General features: G+C 36.5%; 2 protein-coding genes across 2 annotated transcripts; both read left to right on the plus strand.

Moving 5' to 3' along the window:
• Window positions 1-1,139: 1,139 nt before the first annotated feature.
• LOC308502092 (olfactory receptor 6C2-like) lies at window positions 1,140-2,075 on the plus strand (the record flags this gene model as incomplete). Its single annotated transcript, XM_081059340.1, has 1 exon — window positions 1,140-2,075. The coding sequence occupies one exon, from the start codon at window positions 1,140-1,142 to the stop codon at window positions 2,073-2,075; it is 936 nt and encodes a 311-aa protein (XP_080915466.1).
• A 13,360-nt stretch (window positions 2,076-15,435) lies between these two features.
• On the plus strand, window positions 15,436-16,365 carry LOC308502097 (olfactory receptor 2AP1; the record flags this gene model as incomplete). Its single annotated transcript, XM_081059343.1, has 1 exon — window positions 15,436-16,365. One exon carries the CDS (start codon window positions 15,436-15,438, stop codon window positions 16,363-16,365), a length of 930 nt encoding a protein of 309 aa, XP_080915469.1.
• Window positions 16,366-22,630: the final 6,265 nt, after the last annotated feature.

Consider the following 22,630-nt stretch of genomic DNA (forward strand, 5'->3'; position numbering starts at 1 on the left):
AAGGTGAACAGCAGCAATTGTTCAAAGAAGTCACTAAGATATAACCTGAGACAGATTCTAAAGGCTGGGTTCTGCAAGGAGCTCAGGGTTGACCAGGAGGTCAAAGAAAGCAGACACCACAGATCAGTCCCTCTGGGTTCTGTCCATGACCCAAAGCTCCAGAACAGGACAAAAGCTGGTTTATATTCAGGTTCTAGAAATTTTTCAGGAAACTCTCTGCCTAAGAGTCCCAAAACTGCCTTTGAAATACTTTCATTTGCCTAAATATAGTGTGAAAAAGTGAAGATACATATTTGTATCTTAAACTTTTATCTCCCTACTGAGAAACAAATTGAAGTACAAAGAGCAGAATTAACATTTTTAAATGAATGTGTTGGTATTAAAATTCAGCACAGCAACATTAATATAAAACACTAATTAAACATTTGTCCAAATCCACAAAAGGTACATCACCAAAACTAAACCAAATGTACACTATGGACTTTGATGTGTCAATGTAGTTTTATCAATTGTCACAAAAGTACCACCCTACGGGGGGCTATTAATAATGGAAGAGGCTATGCATGTGTGGAGGTAGGAAGTATATGTGAAATCTCTGTACCTTCCTCTCAATTTTGCTGTGATCCTAAAATTGCTCTAAAAATTCGTTTTAATTTAAAACCACAAATATACTAATAGATTCTTCTCAGTTTTGAAAATGAAGCATTTCAGTATGGTGTGGAAAAGCAAAGAAAAATGAGGATGGCGGGGGGAGAACTTCAAAAATGACATAATTTCCTCCATGATAACAACAAATATTAATAAAATTTTAATAAATCTTAAAATATTAATTAAAAACCAGAAGGCAGTTGAGAAACTGTAAAACAGACCATGATTTATGTTTTGTTTTGTTTTTATTTGACATCTTTATAAATGTGCTTTCTAATCAGAGAATCATAAGCATAAGATCTGTATTATGTATTTCCTATAGATGTCTCCTACTAAGATGTCAAAGGCCCTCTGTTAACAAACTGATTATTAAGTAAAAGAAGTGCATGTGAGCTGGCTTGCGGGGGTGTTTTCATTCAAGTTCCAATAATAGCTTCTTATGACACTTCTCTCTTCAGGTGGAATCACACTTGACTTGGCATAAGGAAGTGATGAGAAATCATACAGCAATAACATTCATCCTGCTGGGATTGACAGATAACCCAAAACTACAAATTCCGATTTTCGTCTTTTTGTTTCTCACCTACATGTTGAGTGTTGCTGGGAACTTTATCATTATCACCCTCACACTTTTGGATTCCCATCTTCAAACTCCCATGTATTTTTTCCTCCGAAACTTCTCTTTCTTAGAAGTTTCATTCACCACTGTCTGTATTCCCAGATTCCTGTATACTATGATAACTGGAGATAATACCATTACTTATAATGCTTGTGCCACCCAATTATTTTTTGTTGTCCTCTTTGGAGCAACAGAATTTTTTCTCCTTGCCGCCATGTCCTATGACCGCTACGTGGCCATCTGTAAGCCCCTGCATTACACGACCATCATGAGCAGCAGGGTCTGCACTGCACTCGTTCTCTGCTGCTGGTTTGCTGGCCTGTTGATTGTCCTCCCACCTCTTGGCTTGGGCCTCCAGCTGGAATTCTGTGACTCGAAAGTGATTGATCATTTTGGCTGTGACGCATCTCCTATTTTACAGATAACCTGTTCAGACACAGTGTTAATAGAGAGACTTGTTTTGAGTTGTGCCGTGCTGACACTCATTATTACCTTAGTGTGTGTAGTCCTGTCCTACACATACATCACCAAGACCATTCTAAGGTTTCCTTCTGCCCAACAAAGGAAAAAGGCCTTTTCCACCTGCTCTTCCCACATGGTTGTGGTTTCCATCACCTACGGAAGCTGCATCTTCATCTACATCAAACCTTCAGCAAAGGAAGGCGTGGCCATTAATAAAGTGGTATCTGTGCTCACTACCTCAGTTGCCCCTTTGCTTAATCCATTCATTTATACACTTCGAAACAAACAAGTGAAAGATGCCTTCAAAGACACAGTAAAACGGGTTGTATTTCTCCCAAAGCAGTAAGAGATGATTGATTTTTGAGGTTATTAAATTAAATTTAAATCTGACTAACCCATAAGAGAGATTTATGAGTTTGCCAAATATGGGGTTTCTTCCTATTCTGTAGAATCATCAAGCTAATCTGCCCCCAGGAATACTTGTCTCTTCTAGTCCAAAAGTCAAGATCAAGTTATTTATTTCTCCTTCGAGTATATTTTATTCAGAATGGTTTCTTCAATAAATGTATGTTCTAGATTCCCAAAATGTTCAATGTCATAAAAAGAAAATATAAACAAATAAAATTGTATTTCTGGCCACATAGCCTTCTCATGATGTAGAATATATGTGCCCATTTCTCACTTGTTGGGAATACTTCAATAGCTAGCCTCCGATTGTACAAAAGTAATTAAGTATTCTTTGTCAAAGCTTAAAAGAGGATCTGAAAGTGTGTACTCCGGAGCTCTTCTCATTTTAAAATGTCCATTTTTCAGGAATGAGTAGAAGATGCTAATAAAGCAATTTCAAAATCCATGAAAATAATTATATTCTTTCTTTTAAACCAATTTACCCACAAAAATGTTTGTACTGTCTTTTCTGGAAGTGTACTGCATCCTGAAATATAATGTGACTACAGAGAGAAAGAACAAGACTTCCAAGCGCTGGCTGTCCTCTACTGACATTGCCAATGATGGTGCTTACACACAGGCTCCGGAAGAATAAGTCTGACTCAGGGGTAGGATAGTACTCCTCAAAACTGTCAAGGTCTTCAGATGTAAGGAAAGTTGAGAAACGGTCACAATCAACAGGCGCCTAAAGTTACATGGCAACTAAATGTACTGTGTTATCCTAGATGGGATTGTGGAATAGAAAAAATGATATTAGGTGAAAACTAAGAAAATCTGAATAAACTATGGACTTCATTTAATAATAATGTATCCATTTTGATTCAATAACAAATGCATCATACTAACATAAGATTAAATAGGGGAAACTGGGCATGTGGTATGCAGGAAATACCTGTACTATCTTCTCAATTTTTCTGCAAATCTAAAGCTGTTCTAAAAAATAAGGTCTATTTAAAAATAAATACAATCCTCAAGTTAAATGACAACTATTTTCTCCATGCTGAGAAAAATCTATGGCTACTTAAATGATGGATGTGAAAGAAACTTTAAAGATCTCTTTTGCAGGCTACTCAATGCAGGGATGGCATTCAACCCCATTGTTCATCTTTCATTCTTCTCCTTAGCCTGCTGATAACCTATGTTTGATGCTCCCACTGCAGTTTCCTTAACAGTCTCTCTGGGCTGACTTCTTTTAAACATCTATTTAACTTTTGTTCTTGAAGGTAACAAAGGGTCTTTATTAGTCCCTCAGAACTAGGCCCTCCAGGGAAAGTATTGTTTGTCGGCACAATTGATCCCAAAGTGGCCAGCTCTGACACAGAAAAAAAATTGGTTACATACATTGGATATTTAAAAACCTCCAAAACATTAATGTGTCACTTGCAGAGATAATCATTTCTCCTAGGAGTAAAAGAGCCCTAGCAATTCTTTGGCCTTCAACACGTTTAGTTCACAATTTCACTAATATTTGAACATGTATTTGTCATTTTGCTATGCAGCATAGAAAATGCAACAAAGTTGCTCTGCTCCAGGACAACAATACAATACATAAAATATGCAACCATGAAAAGTTAACAATATAAGAAATTAGACAAGGCAACATATATTTAAGTGCCATGTGAAAAGCACAGATCATGTCTTTTTAATACAAAAGGGAGATCTGTTTGATCAAGTAAAATAATAATAGCATTTATGCTATTTACTATGTGCCAAGCATTGTTCTAAGTAATATGTATGGTAATAATAGAAGCTACTAAAAACACTATATATTGTGTATTATTATCAGTGATGTATTATTATTAATAATAATAACATGGTGCATTATAATTCTTCTATTGCAAAGAAGGGAACTGAGGCATAGAGCCTAAGACACATAACTAACAGATGGAAAAGCTGAGATTTGAACCCAGAGAATCTGGATCCACAGTTCATATAGTATATGACCAGAACATAATACTGCTTTCCATTCTGGCAGGCCTTGTGAGAAGACAGAACTCTCCTCAGACCCAGAAAAGATTTAGAAAGATGAAAAAGTAAGCAGAGAGCATTCCTTACAAGAAAACTGAATCAAACAAATGAATGAGACTGTGCTTCAATACTTTTTGAGTTAATTTTTGTACCTGGGTAAAATGTTTAGGGAAGATATAAGAGTTAGGAATGATTAATGATATTTACTGACTGATTAATAGAAGAGGAAAGCAAAGTCTAAGTCACTTGTAGAGTTTAAATCTGGATGATTGGAAATATACAGCTCTTGACATAAATAGATAATTAACATGGAAAATAAGTATTTTATTCGCCCTCCAGTTTCGTTCTTACACAAAATTGTTGTGTCTATCTAGGACCTTTGCTTTTACATATAATTTTTTTTTTAATTAATTTATTTATTTATTAGTTTCAGGTGTACAAAACAAGGTAATACTTAGACGTTCATCATTTATATGCCTCATACTGTGAACCCCCCCTCCCCCCATCCACTATCCCTCCGACCTCACACTGAACCATCACATTATATATATAAAATTATAGTTGGCATTCATTAATGTTTAGCTTCTGGTGTACAATGCCATGATCAGGTATCCACAGTATCCCTGAGGTGGTCTCCCAAATAGGACGCATGTCCATCGGATACCCAACAAAATCTTTACAACATTAAGAAAAGACTATGTGAATGAACTAATCAGAGACAGTGTTGGGGACGCAGAGAAAAAACCGAGTGGTTAGATGGGTGTGTGGGAGGGGGTTGGGGATAAGGGGAAAGGTGAAGGGATTTGGAAGCAGCTGGTAACCACAAGATGGCCTCAGGGTTTTTTTGAAAATTAATTTGGGGAAGGTACATATAAATTTTAAAATACAGCTTGTGTATGTGATATCTATGTAACTTTAATAACAATTGTCACCCCAATAAATTTTAATTAAAAAAAAATACAGGGCCAGCCCAGTGGCTCAGGCAGTTGGAGCTCCGTGCTCCTAACTCCAAAGACTGCTGGTTCGATTCCCACATGGGCCAGTGGGCTCTCAACCACAAGGTTGTAGGTTCAACTCCTCGAGTTCCACAAGGGATGGTGGGCTCTGCCCCCTGCAACTAAAACTGAACACGACACCTTGAGCTGAGCTGCCACTGAGCTCCCGGATGGCTCCATTGGTGCACATCCTCTCAACCACAAGGTTGTAGGTTCAACTCCTCGAGTCCCGCAAGGGATGGTGGGCTGCGCCCCCTGCAACTAACAAGGGCAACTGGACCTGGAGCTGAGCTATGCCCTCCACAACTAAGACTGAAAGGACAACAACTTGAAGCTGAACGGCACCCTCCACAAGTAAGATTGAAAGGACAACAACTTGACTTGAAAAAAAGTCCTGGAAGTACACGCTGTTCCCCAATAAAATCCTGTTCCCCTTCCCCAATAAAAAAAATACAGCTTGTCAAATTCTCCTTAGAATGAGAGCCTGTGGAAATTTTGATTGGAATTGTGATGACTACACATCAATTTGGGGAGAACTGTAGTCTTAACACTATTAAGTCATCTGATTCATGAACATGGTCTATCTCTCTATTTATTTAGGTCTTCTGTAATCCCACCACCAATGATTTCTAGTTTTAAGCATTCAAAAATTGCACAACTTTTGTTAGATTTATCCCTAAGTTGTTCCCTAATTCATGTTTTTATGTAAACTTTACTTTTTTTTATTTTCAAATTCTAACTGTTCATTGTTAGTACATAGGAATGCAATTGATGTTTCTATATTGACCTTGTATCTTGTTACTATCCTAAGCTCACTTATTAGTTTTGATAGTAGCTATTTTATATTTCCCTTTATTTTCTATATTGGTGATCATGTCATCTGAAAATAAAAACAATTTTAATGCTTTATTTCCAATCCATATGTCTTTTATATTTTCCTGCCTCATTGCACTGATTGGTCCATTAATAAAATGTTGAGTAGAAATGGTGAGAACAGACAATCATGTCTTGTTCCTAATCATATGGGGGAAAGCATTCAGTCTTTCGTCATTGAGTATGAGGGTATGGGTGTTCTTTAGATACCTTTATCAGGTTGGTGGTGGTGCTGCTATTGTTATTTATTATTGTAGTTTCAGTTTGCCTTTACTGGGCAATCTCAACAGGAGCTAGCTGCCTATCTCCCTCTCTTCATCGTACTCTCTCTGAATGTTCTGGGAACCTTTTAACATCTGTCAGGAAATTCTCACTATTTAACTATTTATTTATTGTTGACACGGGAGCTGGTTTCCTAAACATGATGTATTCAATCTGTTTTCCTGTATCAGCATATTATAAAACTCAAATATGAAAAAAAAAATCTATTTCTGAGTTTGCTGAGAGTTTGAAAATGGATGTATGTTGCATTTTATCAGGTGCTGTATGTATATATATACACATAGAGAGAGAGAGAGAGAGAGAATCTTTTATTTCTTAGTCTATTAATATGGTGACATTTATTGATTGATTTTTGTATGTTCAAGCAACTTTGCATAATGGGATGCACCCCACTCGGCTATAATGTATTTTATTTACATATATTACTAGATTTGGTTTGTTTTTATTTTACAAAGATTTTTTCATCTATATTCATAAAGAATATTGGTCTATAATGTTCTTTTCTTATAATGTCTATTTGATTTGACATAACAATAATTCTGGCCTCATAAAATGAATTGGACTGTATTCCCTCTTATTCTATTTTCTGGAAGAGTTGTACAGAGTTGGTATTATTTCTCCCTTAAATGTTCATTAGCATTCACCATCTGAAACTGGATCTTTCTGTGTGAAATGGGTTTTGATTATGGATTTAATTTCTTTAAGAACCACAGTGCTTCATAGATGCTCCAGGTTGCAGAGGTCAGGCTAGAAGCAGGTTGGTATGCCAAATTCGGAGCAGGGGTACTGCAGGATGGCAGGTGCAGAGGGTGTGGGGGTGAGCAGGTGAGCTGGAACACTCTGGCTTGCAGAGGAGGTGGGGTGGGGAGGTAGGTGAGCCATGGGAAAGGAGAAGGAAGAAAAAGAATCACAGGCTCTTCAAGTTACCTATTTCTTCTTGGTTATGCTTTGGTAATTTGTATCTTTAAAGGGATTTTTCCATTTCCTCTAAGTTGTTGAAACTATGGTGCTGTGGAGATGCACCCTCTTTCAATACTGATATTTTATTTACCCCCCACCCCTTTTTCCTGCTCAGTCTCACTAGAGGTTTATTAACTTTATTGGTTTTTACAAATATTCAGCTTTGGGTTTTACTGATTTTCTCTATAATTTTTTAAATTAAAGGGCTTTTTTAACTTTTATTTATTTTAAGTGTGTTTTCCAGGACCCTTCAGCTCTAAGTCAAGTAGTTGTTTCAAACTAGTTGTGGAGGGCGCAGCTCAGAGTGGCCTATGTGGGGATCAAACTGGCAACCTTGTTGTTAATAGCACTGCGCTCTAGCCAACTGAGCTAACTGGCCACCCCAATTAAAGTTTATTGGGTGACAATTGTTAGTAAAGGTATACAGGTTTCAGGTGTACAATTCTGTATTACCTCATCTATATATCACATTGTGTATTCACCACCCAGAGTCAGTTCTCCTTCCATCACCATATATTTGATCCCTTTTACTCTCTCTATAACTTTTCTGTTCTATATTTCACAAAAATCATATGTATAAAATTATACATAAAATCCTGCACTATTTTCATCAATTTTTATTTTGGATTTAACAGCAACTGAACTTTTTGAAATAAAAACCACATATATTTAAAGTACACATGATGATTTGATATACATATACATAGTGAAACTATTACCACAGTCCAGCTAATTAACATTTTCTCTTCATAACTACCTTTGTATATGTGTAATGAGAGTACCTGAAATCTATTCTCTTAGTAAATATACAAAGTTTAATAATGTATAATTAACTATAGTCATCATGCTGTACATCAGGTCTCTAGATTTATTAATCCTACATAATTGCAACTTTGTACCCTTTGACCAACATGGACATCAATTGACCTTGAAGCTACGTCAAACATGAGAAAACTAAACATAAATTCCCATAATTACTTGTGATGCCTCATATGAAGAATGGGCACCAGAGGAAAAGCTGCTTAGAATAGGAAGAGGGAGCTGTTTTCAATGTGACATAGGGTGACAGGACTTCATTAAAATCTGGCTTCCTTCAGAGAAGTCTGAGCTGCTTCTCTCCTGAGTTCACCTGAAATATCCTTAGGCGTGTGGAGAGAATCAAGTCTCTGACTTCTCATCTGACTCTTATTGCTTCGCACATGACCTATTTTTGCATCTTCCTGTCTCCAACGACTCTTCCACTGATATATGTATGTTTAAAGCTTTATTTGAAAGAGTTCATTCGGATCAAATATATGGTGATGGAAGGAGAACTGACTCTGGGTGGTGAACACACAATGGGATTTATAGATGATGTAATACAGAATTGTACACCTGAAATCTATGTAAATTTACTAACAATTGTCACCCCAATAAATTTAATTTAAAAAAAAAAAACATTCTACCAATAACTACTAGAAAACGAAAGAAAGACCTCTTCCCAACAACCTGTTGCAGAACCCACTCCTGTAGATGTCTATGAAAAGAAATAATAAATCATTAATAGCCATTAATAACCAAAGTAACAAGACAGCTCAGAAAGAAAATTAATAGTCTCCAGAAAATGAACTTAAAGATGTGGAAATACGTGACTTAAATGACAGAGAATTCAAGATTGCAGTTCTGAAAAAACTCAACAAGATGCAAGAAAACAAACACAGAAAGGCAGTTTAATGAACTCAGAAACACAATCAAAGAACAACATGAACATTTAACCAAAGAGATTGAAATTCTAAAAAAGAACCAAACAGAATTTCTGGAGATTATGAACTCAATAAAAAAAAAGGTAGAATGAAATAGCCAACTTAGGTAGTAGAGTTGACCAGATGGAGGAAAGAATCAGTGACATCGAAGATAGAAATCTGGAGATGACATGGATGGAAGAAGAAAGAGACTTGAGAAATAAAAGAAATGAAAGAACTCTACAAGAACTTTCTGACTTCATCAGAAAAAGCATTATAAGAATAATAGACATACCAGAAGGAGAAGAAAGAGAAAAGGGAACAGAGAGTATATTCAAACAAATAGTTGACGAGAACTTCCCAAACTTGTAGGAAGAACTGGATCCTCAACTCCAAGAAGCAAATAGAACACCTAATTACCTCAATCCCAACAGGCCTTCTCCAAGGCACATTGTATTGAAGCTGTCTAAAATCAACGACAAAGAAAGAATCCTCAAGACAGCCAGAAAAAAGAAGACCTACAAAGGAAAGCCCATTAGGTCATCATCAGATTTTTCAACAGAAACTCTACAATCCAGGAGGGAGTGGAATCAAATATTCAAACTATTGATAGAGAGAAATTATGAGCCAAGAATAATATATCCAGCAAAGATATCTTTTGATATGAAGGAGGAATAAAGAACTTTCCAGACACACAAAAGCTGAGGGAATTTTCTAACACATGACCTGCACTACAAGAAATACAGAAGGAGGCTATTCGACCAGCATACATTGGGATAATTTGTGACAACCAAAGCATAAAAGGGGAGAGAGTAAAGGCCTGAACCGGAATATGGGAATGGAGAAAGTAAGCATGCTGAAAGAAAATGGAATACTCTAAATATGAAACTTTCTTTTACATAAACTTAATGGTAACCACTCAAAAAAAAATCCAGAACTGAAATATATAACATAATTAAAGAAGAAACAGGGGAAAATCATAGACTACCACCACACAGAAATAATAAACAACAACAAAAAGGCAAAGAAACAATAGAGACACAGTCTGACCAGAAAACTAAAGATAGAATGATAGGAAGTCCTCACATATCAATAATCACCCTAAATGTAAACGGACTGAACTCACCAATAAAAAGGCACAGACTAGCAGATTGGATCAAAAAACTAAACCCAACCATACACTGCCTCAAAGAGATACATCTCAGCTACAAGGACAAACATAGATTCAAAGTGAAAGGATGGAAACTGACACTCCAATCAAATGGTATCCAGAGAAAATCAAGTGTAACCATACTGATATCAGATGAAACAGACTTCAGGATAAAAAGGTAACAAAAGACAAAGATGGACATTTCATAATGATAAACGGGACTATACAACAAGAAGACATAACAGTCATCAATATTTATGCCCCCAATCAGGGAGCACCAAAATATACAAAGCAACTACTAACAGAACTAAAGGGAGAAATTGACCAAAACAGAATTATAGTAGGGGACCTAAATACATCATTGACAACAAAGGATAGATCATCCAAACAGAAAATAAACAAAGAAATAGCAGCCCTAAATGACACATTAGATGAAATGGACATAATTGACATTTATAGAGCACTTCATCCTAGAACATCAGACTATACATTTTTTTCTAGTGTACATGGAACATTCTCAAGGATAGACCATATATTGGGACATAAAACTAGCCTCAGCAAATTTAAGAAGATTGAAATAATACCAAGCATATTCTCTGATCACAAGGCTTTGAAATTGAATATCAACTGCAGGAAAAAAACACAAATATGTGGAGATTAAACAACATACTTTTAAAGAATGACCAGGTCAAAGAAGAAATAAGAGGAGAGAATAAAGGATACATAGAAACAAACGAGAATGAAAATACATCCTACCAAAATTTTTGGAATGCAGTGAAAGAAGTTTTAAGAGGGAAATTTATATCATTACAGGCCTATCTCAAGAAACAAGAAAAATCTTAGATAAATAACCTCAAGTTACACCTTAAAGAACTAGAAAAAGAAGAACAAATGAAACCCTAGGTCAGCAGAAGAAAGGAAATAATCAAAATCAGAGCAGAACTAAATGGACTAGAAAACAAAAAGACAATAGAAAAAAATTAATGTGACTAAGAGCTGTTTCTTTGAAACGATTAACAAAATTGATAAACCCTTAGCTAGACTCACTAAGATAAAAAGAGAAAAGACACTAAACGAATAAAACAAAATCAGAAACAAAATAAACAAAATCAGAAACGAAAGAGGGGAAGTTATCACGGATGCCAAAGAAATACAAAGGATCATCCAAGAATACTATGAAGGACTATATGCCACCAAATTCCATAACTTAGAAGAAATGGACAAGTTCTTAGAAACACATAGCCTTCCAAGGCTGAATCATGTAGAACTGGAAAATCTAAACAGACCAATCACCAGTAAGGAAATTGAATCAGTCATCTGAAACCTTCCCAAGAGCAAAAGTCCAGGACCAGATGGCTTCACTAGTGAATTCTACCAAACTTTCAAAGAGGATCTAATACCTGTCCTACTCAAATGCTTCCAAAAAATTGAAGACAATACTCCCTAACTCATTTTGAGGCCAACATTACCCTGATACCAAAACCTGGTAAGGATAACACAAGAAAAGAAAATTACAGACCAACATCTCTGATGAATACAGATGCAAAAATCCTAAACAAAATTCTAGCAAATCGAATGCATTAAAAAGATTATTCATCACAACCAAGTAGGGTTCATCCCAGGGGCACAAGGATGGTTCAACATCCACAAATCCATCAATGTGATACATCACATAAACAAAATAAAGGACAAAAATCATATGATTATATCAATTGATGTAGAAAAAGTGTTTTTGACAAGATACAACATCCATTTATGATTAAAATACTTAATAAAATAGGTATAGAAGGAAAATACCTTAACATAATAAAGGCCATCTATGACAAGCCCTCAGCTAATCTCATAATTAATGGTGAAAAATTGAAGCCCTTTGCTCTACGTTCAGTAACACAACAGGGCTGTCCCCTATCACCTCTGCTTTTCAACATAGAGTTGGAAGTCCTTGCCAGAGCCATCAGGCAAGAGAAGGAAACAAAAGGCATCCAAATTGGGAATGAAGAAGTTAAATTGTCACTCTTTGCATATGACATGATGCTATATATAGAAAACCCTAAAGACTCCACCAAAAAGCTATTAGAAACAATCAACGAATACAGTAAAGTTGCTGGCTACAAAATTGGTCTATTTAATGGACATTATGATTCCCATTTTACAGAAAACAGGAAAGTGAGATTCAGAGAGATGAAGTTTCTTGTGTCATTCAAGATGGAGTTGATTGTTGTATTATGTTTGGTTAGACCACATTCCCTCACCATTATTGTGAGAATTATATGAAAGCATGTATTGGGAAGCCATTTGTAAGACATTTGTGCAGTGGGTATGTTGTCCCTAATTCAGGAATTTTTTATATTTACAAGTAGGTGATTAACCTGATAAATTAACTGCTGTGAAGGTATCTTTTGGTGGCAAAGGATTAGTCTTCCCAGGCAATATAACACATGTTAACAAGAACTTCACTACCTTAAACTGAAAATGTGCGTTTCCTCAGAAGTGACTCGTAGGCCAATATAGGCTCCTTCTGCCTCAATCTGAGAATTTCACTTTTCTCTGTGTTATATTTCATTTTTGTATGTACACTCCAAATAATGAAAATGACTGCTTACTGTCTTTAGCCAGTAATCTACAAACGGGATAATTACAACCAAGCTAGTGACTTTTCAGGACCTTCATGACCTGCAAATGGCTCCAGCTAAGCTCCTTACCCATGGCCAACTAGGCCCACCCCCTCCAGAGTGTCAACTCCTTGACTGCACAGTCTACGTCTTCTCTGGAGCTGATATTGTCTTGCTATGCCCCACCACCACCACCTCACCTCCAATATAGTCTCTCTGGAACCTCATCTCTTAGCCATATGTTTAAAATTTGTTCCCAGAGTTATTGACAAAGGGACATTCATTAGCCTGCTCTGAAGAGTCCCAGGGCAACTTGTGCTTCTTCACTCAATTAATTCCTAAGGGCATGCTCTCTAGAGCAACTATAACCTGTGTCACTCTGGGTAAAAGATAATCTGGGGTGGGAGGGGAGCTCATATTCTGCCTTCTGAGGTCATCAACCTCATTTCTCTTAGAACAGAACAATCCAGGACTTCTCTAATCTTCAAAGTTCTTCTTTCATCCCCGTATTTATTGGCTCCACTTGAAAAAAGACAGAACATTTAAAAAAACAAAACAAAACAAAAAAAACTCTGATTCAACTCTAGTCTGAATTAGTGGAAAAACAGAAAGAGGCATATTCCCATATAACTGATAAGGTACCGCAGGAGACAGCTTCTTACTAAGAGAAGCCCTGGAAGTTTTTGTTATTTCTGTGAAAATGCAGGATAGCACTTGGTGGCAGATAACTAGAAAATGCAATAATTTTTATATTACTTTGTAATTATGTGGCTTTATAATATGTATTCATCTCTAGAATATTTAGGACTAAAATTGTACTATAGCCATTTGGATACTCAAGTAAGGATGTATATTCCCTGTTTACAGCTTCCTTGATTTTACTTCTCTGTGGTTGTGAAGCCTGAAACGGATGCAGATGTAACTACTCAATCACTCCCTGAGGATTCCAGGTTGGTAACCAGGAGGGCAAGGGCATCCAGAAGTTACTTTGTAACTTTTCTTGATCCCTGATTCCAACTGTGGACTGCAACCTGCTAGTGGGTTATGAAATCAATCTAGTGAGTTGAAACCATTTGAAAAGCATTTGAAAAATAATTTTAATATAATAAAATTTTAAATATCAAATTCTACTGCATAGTAAACCTATTACCCCGAAAATAAGACCTAGCCGGACAATCAGCTCTAATGCGTCTTTTGGAGCAAAAATTAATATAAGACCTGGTATTATATTGTATTGTATTGTATTGTATTGTATTGTATTGTATTGTATTGTATTGTATTATATAAGACCCAGTCTTATATTATAATAAAATAAGGCCGGATCTTATATAATTTTTGCCCCAAAAGACGCATTATAGCTGAGTGTCCAGCTAGGTCATCTTTTTGAGGAAACACGGAAGTAAGGAGTATTCTGTAAAAATTTTATTTAAGTTAGATATATACATGTTTGCCAGAAAATTATATAAAATGTAGAATGAATTATGGTCAAAAATGTTTGAAAACTGCTGCCTTATAAATGTTTATAGAAACAATACATAGAAAAAGTCTTGAATAAATCAATAATGACACTCCCATATCATGTGATTTTTAACCACATGAGTTCACAAATCAGTAGAAATGAAATGCTATTGAAGTATTTAAATATAGAGTCTCTTAGAAAACCCTGGATCATAGTTTTATACACTTTCCCTATAAAATTTCCATACCTACATACACAAAATGTTTTACACATGATTTTGTGAATTCATAGACATGGTAAATCCAATCAAGAAATTAATGGAGCCCTACTTTAGAACTCTTGCTTTAAATATTCTTAAGCTTCTAAAACTTCCTTGGAACATAATAAAATCTCCCTATCCTATGAGTTAATAAAACTCTAGATCTAAAGATTCTGAATGTGTTTGTGTAAGTAAATGTAGATTTTTATCCTAATCTAATATTTATTGAGCCCGAGATAGGTATGTGGAATTGTTCAAAGAACAGAATGACAATCCTAAAACAGTAGCGCCCCGCCCCTTTTCAACAGGAGATATGGTCCAAGAAATCTAGAAATCTGAAACCATGAATAGCGGAGGACTGTTGTACACAAATCTTTGAATTCTAATGGGCAGAGAAGCTTGAAGAGTCCATTGGAAAGCAATGGAGAGCTGGTACTTTTTGGCAACGAGAGAATTAAGGGAATTGAACCAGAAGGGAAATGAGAGGCTGTGATAACTACATGAAAAATGAAAACAAAAATGGCAGGGAAGAGTAAGAAAAACAGCAATTCTGAGAACTTAGGCAGACAAAGGAAGTAGGGCAATCAATGGAATCAGTGGGAAGTAAGGAAGGTAAATACAGGGAAAAGAAAATTAGTAACTATTCTGGAAGGAGGCAGCTGCTGGAGACATTCCTTTGATTCATTTCACACATTTTTGAACATCATCTATAAGGCAGACACTTGTTTTATGTTGGCACTGGGGAGAATACCATGTGGGGAAATAATAACAAGCACTTTTCTTACAGGGCACATGGGACTGGGAAGGATCCAACATCATTCAAATGGGCCACTGGTCTCGGTCATGTCTTCAGAGGAAAACTTCATTGTCCATCTCCTTTTGTTCTCTTCAGATTTCACATGTCCGTATTAGAGCACCTTGTTCTTTCTCACCTTTTATTACTATCATTTTTTTACCTTGAGATTCAAAATTTTTCAACAATGAAAAATAAAACCATGTTTACTGAATTTATCCTGCTGGGTCTAACAGATGTTCCTGAACTCCAGGTGGTGGTTTTCACCTTCCTGTTCCTCGCCTATTTATTCAGCATCAGTGGAAATCTGACTATCCTCATCCTCACCTTGCTGGATTCCCACCTTCAGACTCCCATGTATTTCTTTCTTCGGAACTTCTCCTTTTTAGAAATTTCCTTCACAAACATCTTCATTCCCAGGGTCTTAATCAGCATCACAACTGGAAACAAGAGTATCAGTTTTGCTGGCTGCTTCACTCAGTATTTTTTTGCCATATTCCTTGGGGCAACAGAGTTTTACCTTCTGGCTGCCATGTCCTATGATCGCTACGTGGCCATCTGCAAACCTCTGCATTATACAAGCATCATGAGCAGCAAACTCTGCACACAGCTAGTTCTCTGCTCATGGCTGGCTGGGTTAATTGTTATTATACCACCAATCACTCTGATGAGTCAGCAGGACTTCTGTGCATCAAACAGGCTGAATCATTATTTCTGTGACTATGAGCCCCTTCGGGAACTCTCCTGTTCAGACACAAGCCTCATAGAGAAGATTGTCTTTCTTGTGGCATCTGTGACCCTGGTGGTTACTCTGGTGCTAGTGATTCTCTCCTACACATTCATCATCAGGACTATTTTGAAGATCCCCTCTGCCCAGCAAAGGACAAAAGCCTTTTCCACGTGTTCTTCCCACATGATTGTCATCTCCCTCTCTTATGGAAGCTGCTTCTTCATCTATATTAAGCCCTCAGCAAAAGAAGGGGACACATTTAACAAGGGAATAGCTCTACTTATTACTTCAGTTGCACCTTTGTTGAACCCCTTCATTTACACCCTAAGGAACCAGCAGGTAAAACAAGCCTTCAAAGATACAGTCAAAAAGTTTGTAAATCTTTAAAGAATTTCAGAATTAAAGTCTTAATGGATGAGTCCTTACTATGTATCAAGCTCTCCACCATTTACTTGGTATCCAATAAAGAATTAAACTCCAGGCCAATATGAGAAACTTGAACATAAATAAATTACAACCTATTAAGTGTTCATATAAATAAATGGTTAATGTTTTATAAATTAAAAAGCAGCTCAATTTGAGTTAGAGAGTCAATGTATGTTTTCAGAGGGTATGCCATTTAAACTTAACAAACAGAAATAAGTCAAGCAAGCTAAACTAAAGAGAAATTTGGATTAAAAGAATACTGTTGGTAGGAGCACAGAATTTCCATCCAACAGGTCTGAGTAAATGTCATTAATTTCAGTGAAATAAAAAGGAGAAAGAAAAAAAGTTGTGGAGACGATAGTTTTAATTTTGAATTAAATTCCATTTGAAATAAATTAAATGCCCATAATTTGAAAGGATGAGGATCTGGGGCCAGATCTTTGGACTTAGCATTCCTCACGATGTAGATGGTACTTTATGTGGGAAAAGAGGAAATCACAAATAGAAGCCAGTATATAAAAGTTCAAATATTAAAGTCTAGGGACCCTTTCAAAATTTAAAGAGCAGAAGAGGCAGAAGAGATAAGAAAGGCAACAGATCTGTGGAATTCATGGGAAGATAATGTCTCAAAAAACATAGGTGTTTGGCAATGTGAAATACTGCAGAGAGTAATTAATATGAAGATTGAAAGTATGAGGAGCAACAACAGGATGTTGTTGTTGATCTCGGCCATTTTCAGCAAATGTGGGGGGTGTTGAGTAGCAAGAAATCAGATTATTGTGGCATACTGGCTAGTGGGAGCTGAAAAGTTAGAAATGATAAAATGCAATTTCAAGAGTGGAGAAATGAAAAAAAGGACAACCTCCAAGTTATGTTTCCTATGGTTTCTCATTACTAGTATCTGTGCTTTTTCACTACCAGCATATGACAGGAATGGTTATATATTTCACCTGTATTCACCTGGAATAAGATTCAGGAGTGCAGGGATAATATCTTCTTGATCACAATTCCATCTACAATGCCAAGCAATGGTGGGTGCTCAATAATTAGTGTTGAATGGATGAATGAATAATGGATGGATAGATGGACGGATGGAAAAATGAATCCTTATTCACTATTCAATCCCAGAATTAAATTTTTTTAAGTGAAGAAATTGATCATTTGAGAATTTATATATTCAGAGCAAAGAAGTACCAAAGCATGGCTCAAATGGACTCTTTAGATCTGCCTGGAAATTTCACTCTATTTTACAGATGAGCAAACTGAAGCTTAAAAAGGTGAAATAACTTGTACACAGTCACACAGCTGAGTGCTGAACTAGTACTAGAAGCCAAATCTGTCTGGTGCCAGAGTCCAACTATTTAATTACTAAGTAATACAACCTCCCACCCTTTCTAACTGGTTTTAAGGTTCACTCTCCCAAGTGTTTCCAAGTATTTTAAGTAGCCTTGGCTTTCTACCTTTTTTTCACTTTTCCCGAGCTCTCAAAAAGCTTTGGTTAGAAGACTTTGTGATGTGAATCTCTTTAGGAACTTGAAAACATACAAAATCCCATATTATTCCAACTATGGCTCCTGACTTCTCCTAAGAAGTTTCTCCTTTCTGTGTCCATATCTGTTCTGAACAATGTGTGTCTCAATTTTTTTTCTCTTTAAGATGGAACAAAAAGACCCCAAGAGTATGGGACCTGAGAAAGCAGTATTTTTTTCTCCACCCTCATCTCCAATAAGCTTCCATTTAGGATTAAGTTATAAACAAGGAGGCTTGCATCTACTGCTAATTGTGCTCCCTCTTCCCTGCTCATCTTCTTTCTGAGTTATAGGTCAATCGCTTTGGTTCCTAGGCTTGAGGACAGCAATGATGGTCTTATAGTATATAACACAGCGCCTTGCCTATAATAGGCACTCAATAAATGTTCAATTAGTAAAAGAATAAATGAATGAGTGAACAATGTCTTTATTACATCATATTCAAATAATTTTCATAAACTTTTCTATCACCTGCTTGTTTTTAAAGGACTAGGTTCTTTGTCTTCTGAACATCTTTAAGCATATTTTGAACCACAGAGTTTTTTCACTATAAAGATACCTACAAATAAATCCTGTTAATGTTACCTAGTTTAACATATTCTAACAGCAATTTTCTCCTTTTCTCACGGATATTCATAGATAAATAACTTAAATAAGAAACAGATTTTTCCCAAAGGCAGTCTAAGCAAATTTTCAGAAGTCTAAGAGACACACATACGCTTTTTTAAAATGTGTTTCCCATCAACCTATCTTTTACATCTACAATCTATTAGGAATTAAATTATTTGATTTTTAAGTCTTTATTCCTATCAAAATGCAATTAAGAGAAGTAATATACTGGTATACTGTATACATCCCCCAAATCCCAGTGGTTTAAATAACAAAAGGTTATAATTTCTCATACTATGTGTCCAGTGTGGGTCAGGGAGCAGCTAACTCTGCTCCATGGGATCCTTCCACATAATTTTATACTGCCATCTTCACATGATGCTTCAAGGGTCAACACAACAGGAAATGCACAGAGCTGGAATGCCTCAAACCTGCAATTAAATACTCTACCCAAAACCCACTGGCCAAAATGAGTTAACAACTACAAAGGATCCAAAAAGTGTGATTTTCTCACACACAGAAGGAAAAGAAAACATGAGAACTTCTGTACAAAAGGCTAGAATATGTGACATTGTTTCCAAGTGACAGCCCAGTTGTAAACAAAATTAGCTAAGGAAATTTGGCTGAGTAAATTACTGCCATGAAAGCTGTAGTAGAATGAAATAAAGAAAATAACTTTCAGGCCCACCCTGTGGCTCAGGCGGTTAGAGCTCCATGCTCCTAACTCCGAAGGCTGCCGATTGGATTCTCACATGGGCCAGTGGGCTCTCAACCACAAGGTTGCCAGCTGAATTCGAGTCCCACAAGGAATGGTGGACAGCAACCCCTGCAACTAAGATTGAACAAGCTGCCGCTGAGCTCCCCGATGGCTCAGTTGGTTGGAGTGTAGTTCTCTCAACCACAAGGTTGCCGGTTCGACTCCCGCAGGGGATGGTGGGCTGCGCCCCCTGCAGCTAGCAGCGGTGGCTGGACCTGGAGCTGAGCTGCGCCCTCCACAACTAAGACTGAGGGGACGGCAGCTTGGGGCTGGGCGGTGCCCTCCACAACTGGGATTGAAAGGACGACAGCTTGATTTGGGGAGAAGTCCTGGAAGAGCACACTGTTCCCCAGTAAAGTCCTGTTCCCCTTCCCCAATTTAAAAAAAGAAAAAAATTTAAAAAAAAAGAAAGAAAATAACTTCCCATGCTTTGACCTTTATAAAATACAAATCATATCATGTTACTGGTTCTTAAAACTCTCTGATGGCTTCTCATTCTTTAAATTACAAATTCAGAGAAGCCAAAGAAACAAGAATGAAAATTAGTAAAGAAAGTCTACATGAATTATAGGAGACCATTCAGAGAACAATCTGTACATTATTAAAGTCTCAGAAGGAAAAGAGAGGAAGGCGGCTGTAAGTTTATTTAAAGAAATAATGACTGAGAACTTCCCAAATCTGGGGAGAGTGGTGTATATCCAGGTTCATAAAGCTTATGTGTCCCCCAAATTTTCAACCCAGAATGATCTTCTTCAAGATAAATTAGAATAAAACTGTAAAATCAATAAAAAGGAAGGAAGTTTAAAAGCATCAAAAGAAAAAACTTCTTCACATACTAGAGAAACCCCATAAAACTCTCAGCAGATTTCTAAGAAGAAACCTGGCAGGCTAGGAGAGAGTGGGGTGATATATTCAAAGTGCTAAAAGAAAAAACTGCCAACCAAGAATACTTTACCTGGCAAGGTTGTCTTTCAGGAATGAGAGATAAAGATTTCCCCACCCAACAAACAAAAGCTAAGGGAGTTTATCACCACTAGACATGATTTACAGGAAATACTGAAAGGAGTTCTTCAAGCTGAAATAAAAAGATACTAATTAATAACATGAAAGCATAAGAATATATAAAACACACTGGAAAAGGTAAATATATAGTGAAACTCAGGACACTCTAATACTGTAATACAATGGTGTGGCAATCACTTAACTCTAGCCTAAAGGTTAAAGGAGAAAGGTATTAAAAATAAATATGGCTACAATGATTTGTTAATGGATACACAATATAAAAAGTAAATTGTGACATCAAAAACAAAATGTCAGGGAGGAGTAAAAGGGTAGATTTCTCATATGTGATCAAAGTTAAGTTATTAGTTTAAAATAGACCTTTATACCTATAAGATGTTTTATTTAAAACTTATGGTGACCACAAAGGAAAAATCTAAGATAGATACACTAAAATACAAACAGAAGGGAATCAAAACATGCCACTATGGAAAATCATCATTCACAAAGGAAAAGAACAAGAGAAAAAAGAAACAGAGAATGGCAAAACAATCAGAAAACAATTAATAAGCACAGTCGGTAACCACAAGATTGCCACGGGGGAACGAAAGTCAATTCGGGGAATGTAATCAATAACGTTGTAAAGATTTTGTAGGGTATCCGATGGACACTTGTCTCATTAGGGAGATCACCTCAGGGATGATGTAGATGCCTGATCACTGACTGTACACCTGAAGCTGAAGTTGAACAATAATAAATGTCAACTATAATTACATAGATACATAATTACATTATAATTATATATACACACACACACACACACACACACACACACACACACACACACAAGAAGCAGAGTACAGCATTAGGAATAGAGACAGTGGAAATGTAATGTCTGTGTGAGATGTCAGAGGGGTAGTGGATGGGGGAGGGGAGTTGTCACTGTGTGAGGGATATAAATGGTAAATGTCTAACTATGACATTGTTTTATGCATCTGAAACTAATAAAAAAATGGGGGGGGGTTAAAAAAAAAGATGCATTATTAAGTCCTTACCTAGCACTAATTACTTTAAATCTTAGTGGATTAAATTATTTAATCAAAGGGCTGCTAAACTTATAGAACTTGAATTCAAAGAGCATTTTATGAATTTTAGTCCAAAGGCAAGGGAAGCAAAAGCTAAAATAAATAAAATGAACTGTATCATATTAAAAAGCTTCTGCACAGCAAAAATATCTATTGAAAAAAATAGAGGCAACCAACCAAATTGGAGAAGTTTTTGCAAACAATGTCTTCAATAAGGGGCTGATATCCAATATAAGGAAGTCATATAACTCAACAACAAAAAACAAACAATTCAATTTTTAAAATGGGCAGAGGACCTGAAGAGACATTTTTCCAAAGAGGACATAAAAGTGGCCAATAGACGTATGAAAACAAATGCTCAACATTACTAATCATCAGAGAAATGCAAATAAAAACCACAATGAGCTATCACACCAGTTAGAATGGCTATCATCAACAAGACAAATAGTAACAAGTGTTAGAGAGGCTGTGGAGAAAAAGGAACCCTCATAACTGTTGGTGGGAATGCAGATTGGGGCAGCTGCTATGGAAGGCAGTGTGGAGGTTCCTCAAAAAATTAAGAATAGAATTACCATATGACCCAGCAATCCCTCTCCTGGGTATCTACCAAAAAAATTTGAAAACATTTATCCATAAAGATTTATCCATAAAGATATGTGCTCCAATGTTCACTGCAGCTTTATTTGTGGTAGCCAAGACATAGAAACAACCAAAGTGTCCTTCAGTAGATGAATGGATAAAGAAGTTGTGGTATAGGGCCGGCTCAGTGGCTCAGATGGTTGGAGCTCCATGCTCCTAACTCTGAAGTCTGCCTATTCGATTCCCACATAGGCCAGTGGGCTCTCAACCACAAGGTTGCCGGTACAACTCCCTCAAGGGATGGTGGGCTCCGCCTCCTGCAACCAGCAACGGCAACTGGACCTGGAGCTGAGCTGGGCCCTCCACAGCTAAGACTGAAAGGACAACGACTTAAAGCTGAACAGCACTTTCCACAACTAAAATTGAAAGGACAACTTGACTTGGAAAAAAAATTCCTGGAAGTACACACTGTTCCCCAATAAAGTCCTATTCCCCTTCCCCAATAAAATCTTTTAAAAAAAAAAAGAAGAAGAAGAAGAAGAAGAAGAAGAAGAAGAAGAAGAAATTGCGTTATATATACACAATGGATTACTATTCTGCCATAAGAAAAGATGAAATATGGGTGGTCAGATGGTTCAATTGGTTAGAATGCAAGCTCTGAACAACAG

The sequence above is a fragment of the Rhinolophus hipposideros genome, assembly GCF_964194185.1.
Source record: "Rhinolophus hipposideros genome assembly, chromosome: 9".
NCBI classification, from domain to species: Eukaryota; Metazoa; Chordata; class Mammalia; order Chiroptera; family Rhinolophidae; genus Rhinolophus; species Rhinolophus hipposideros.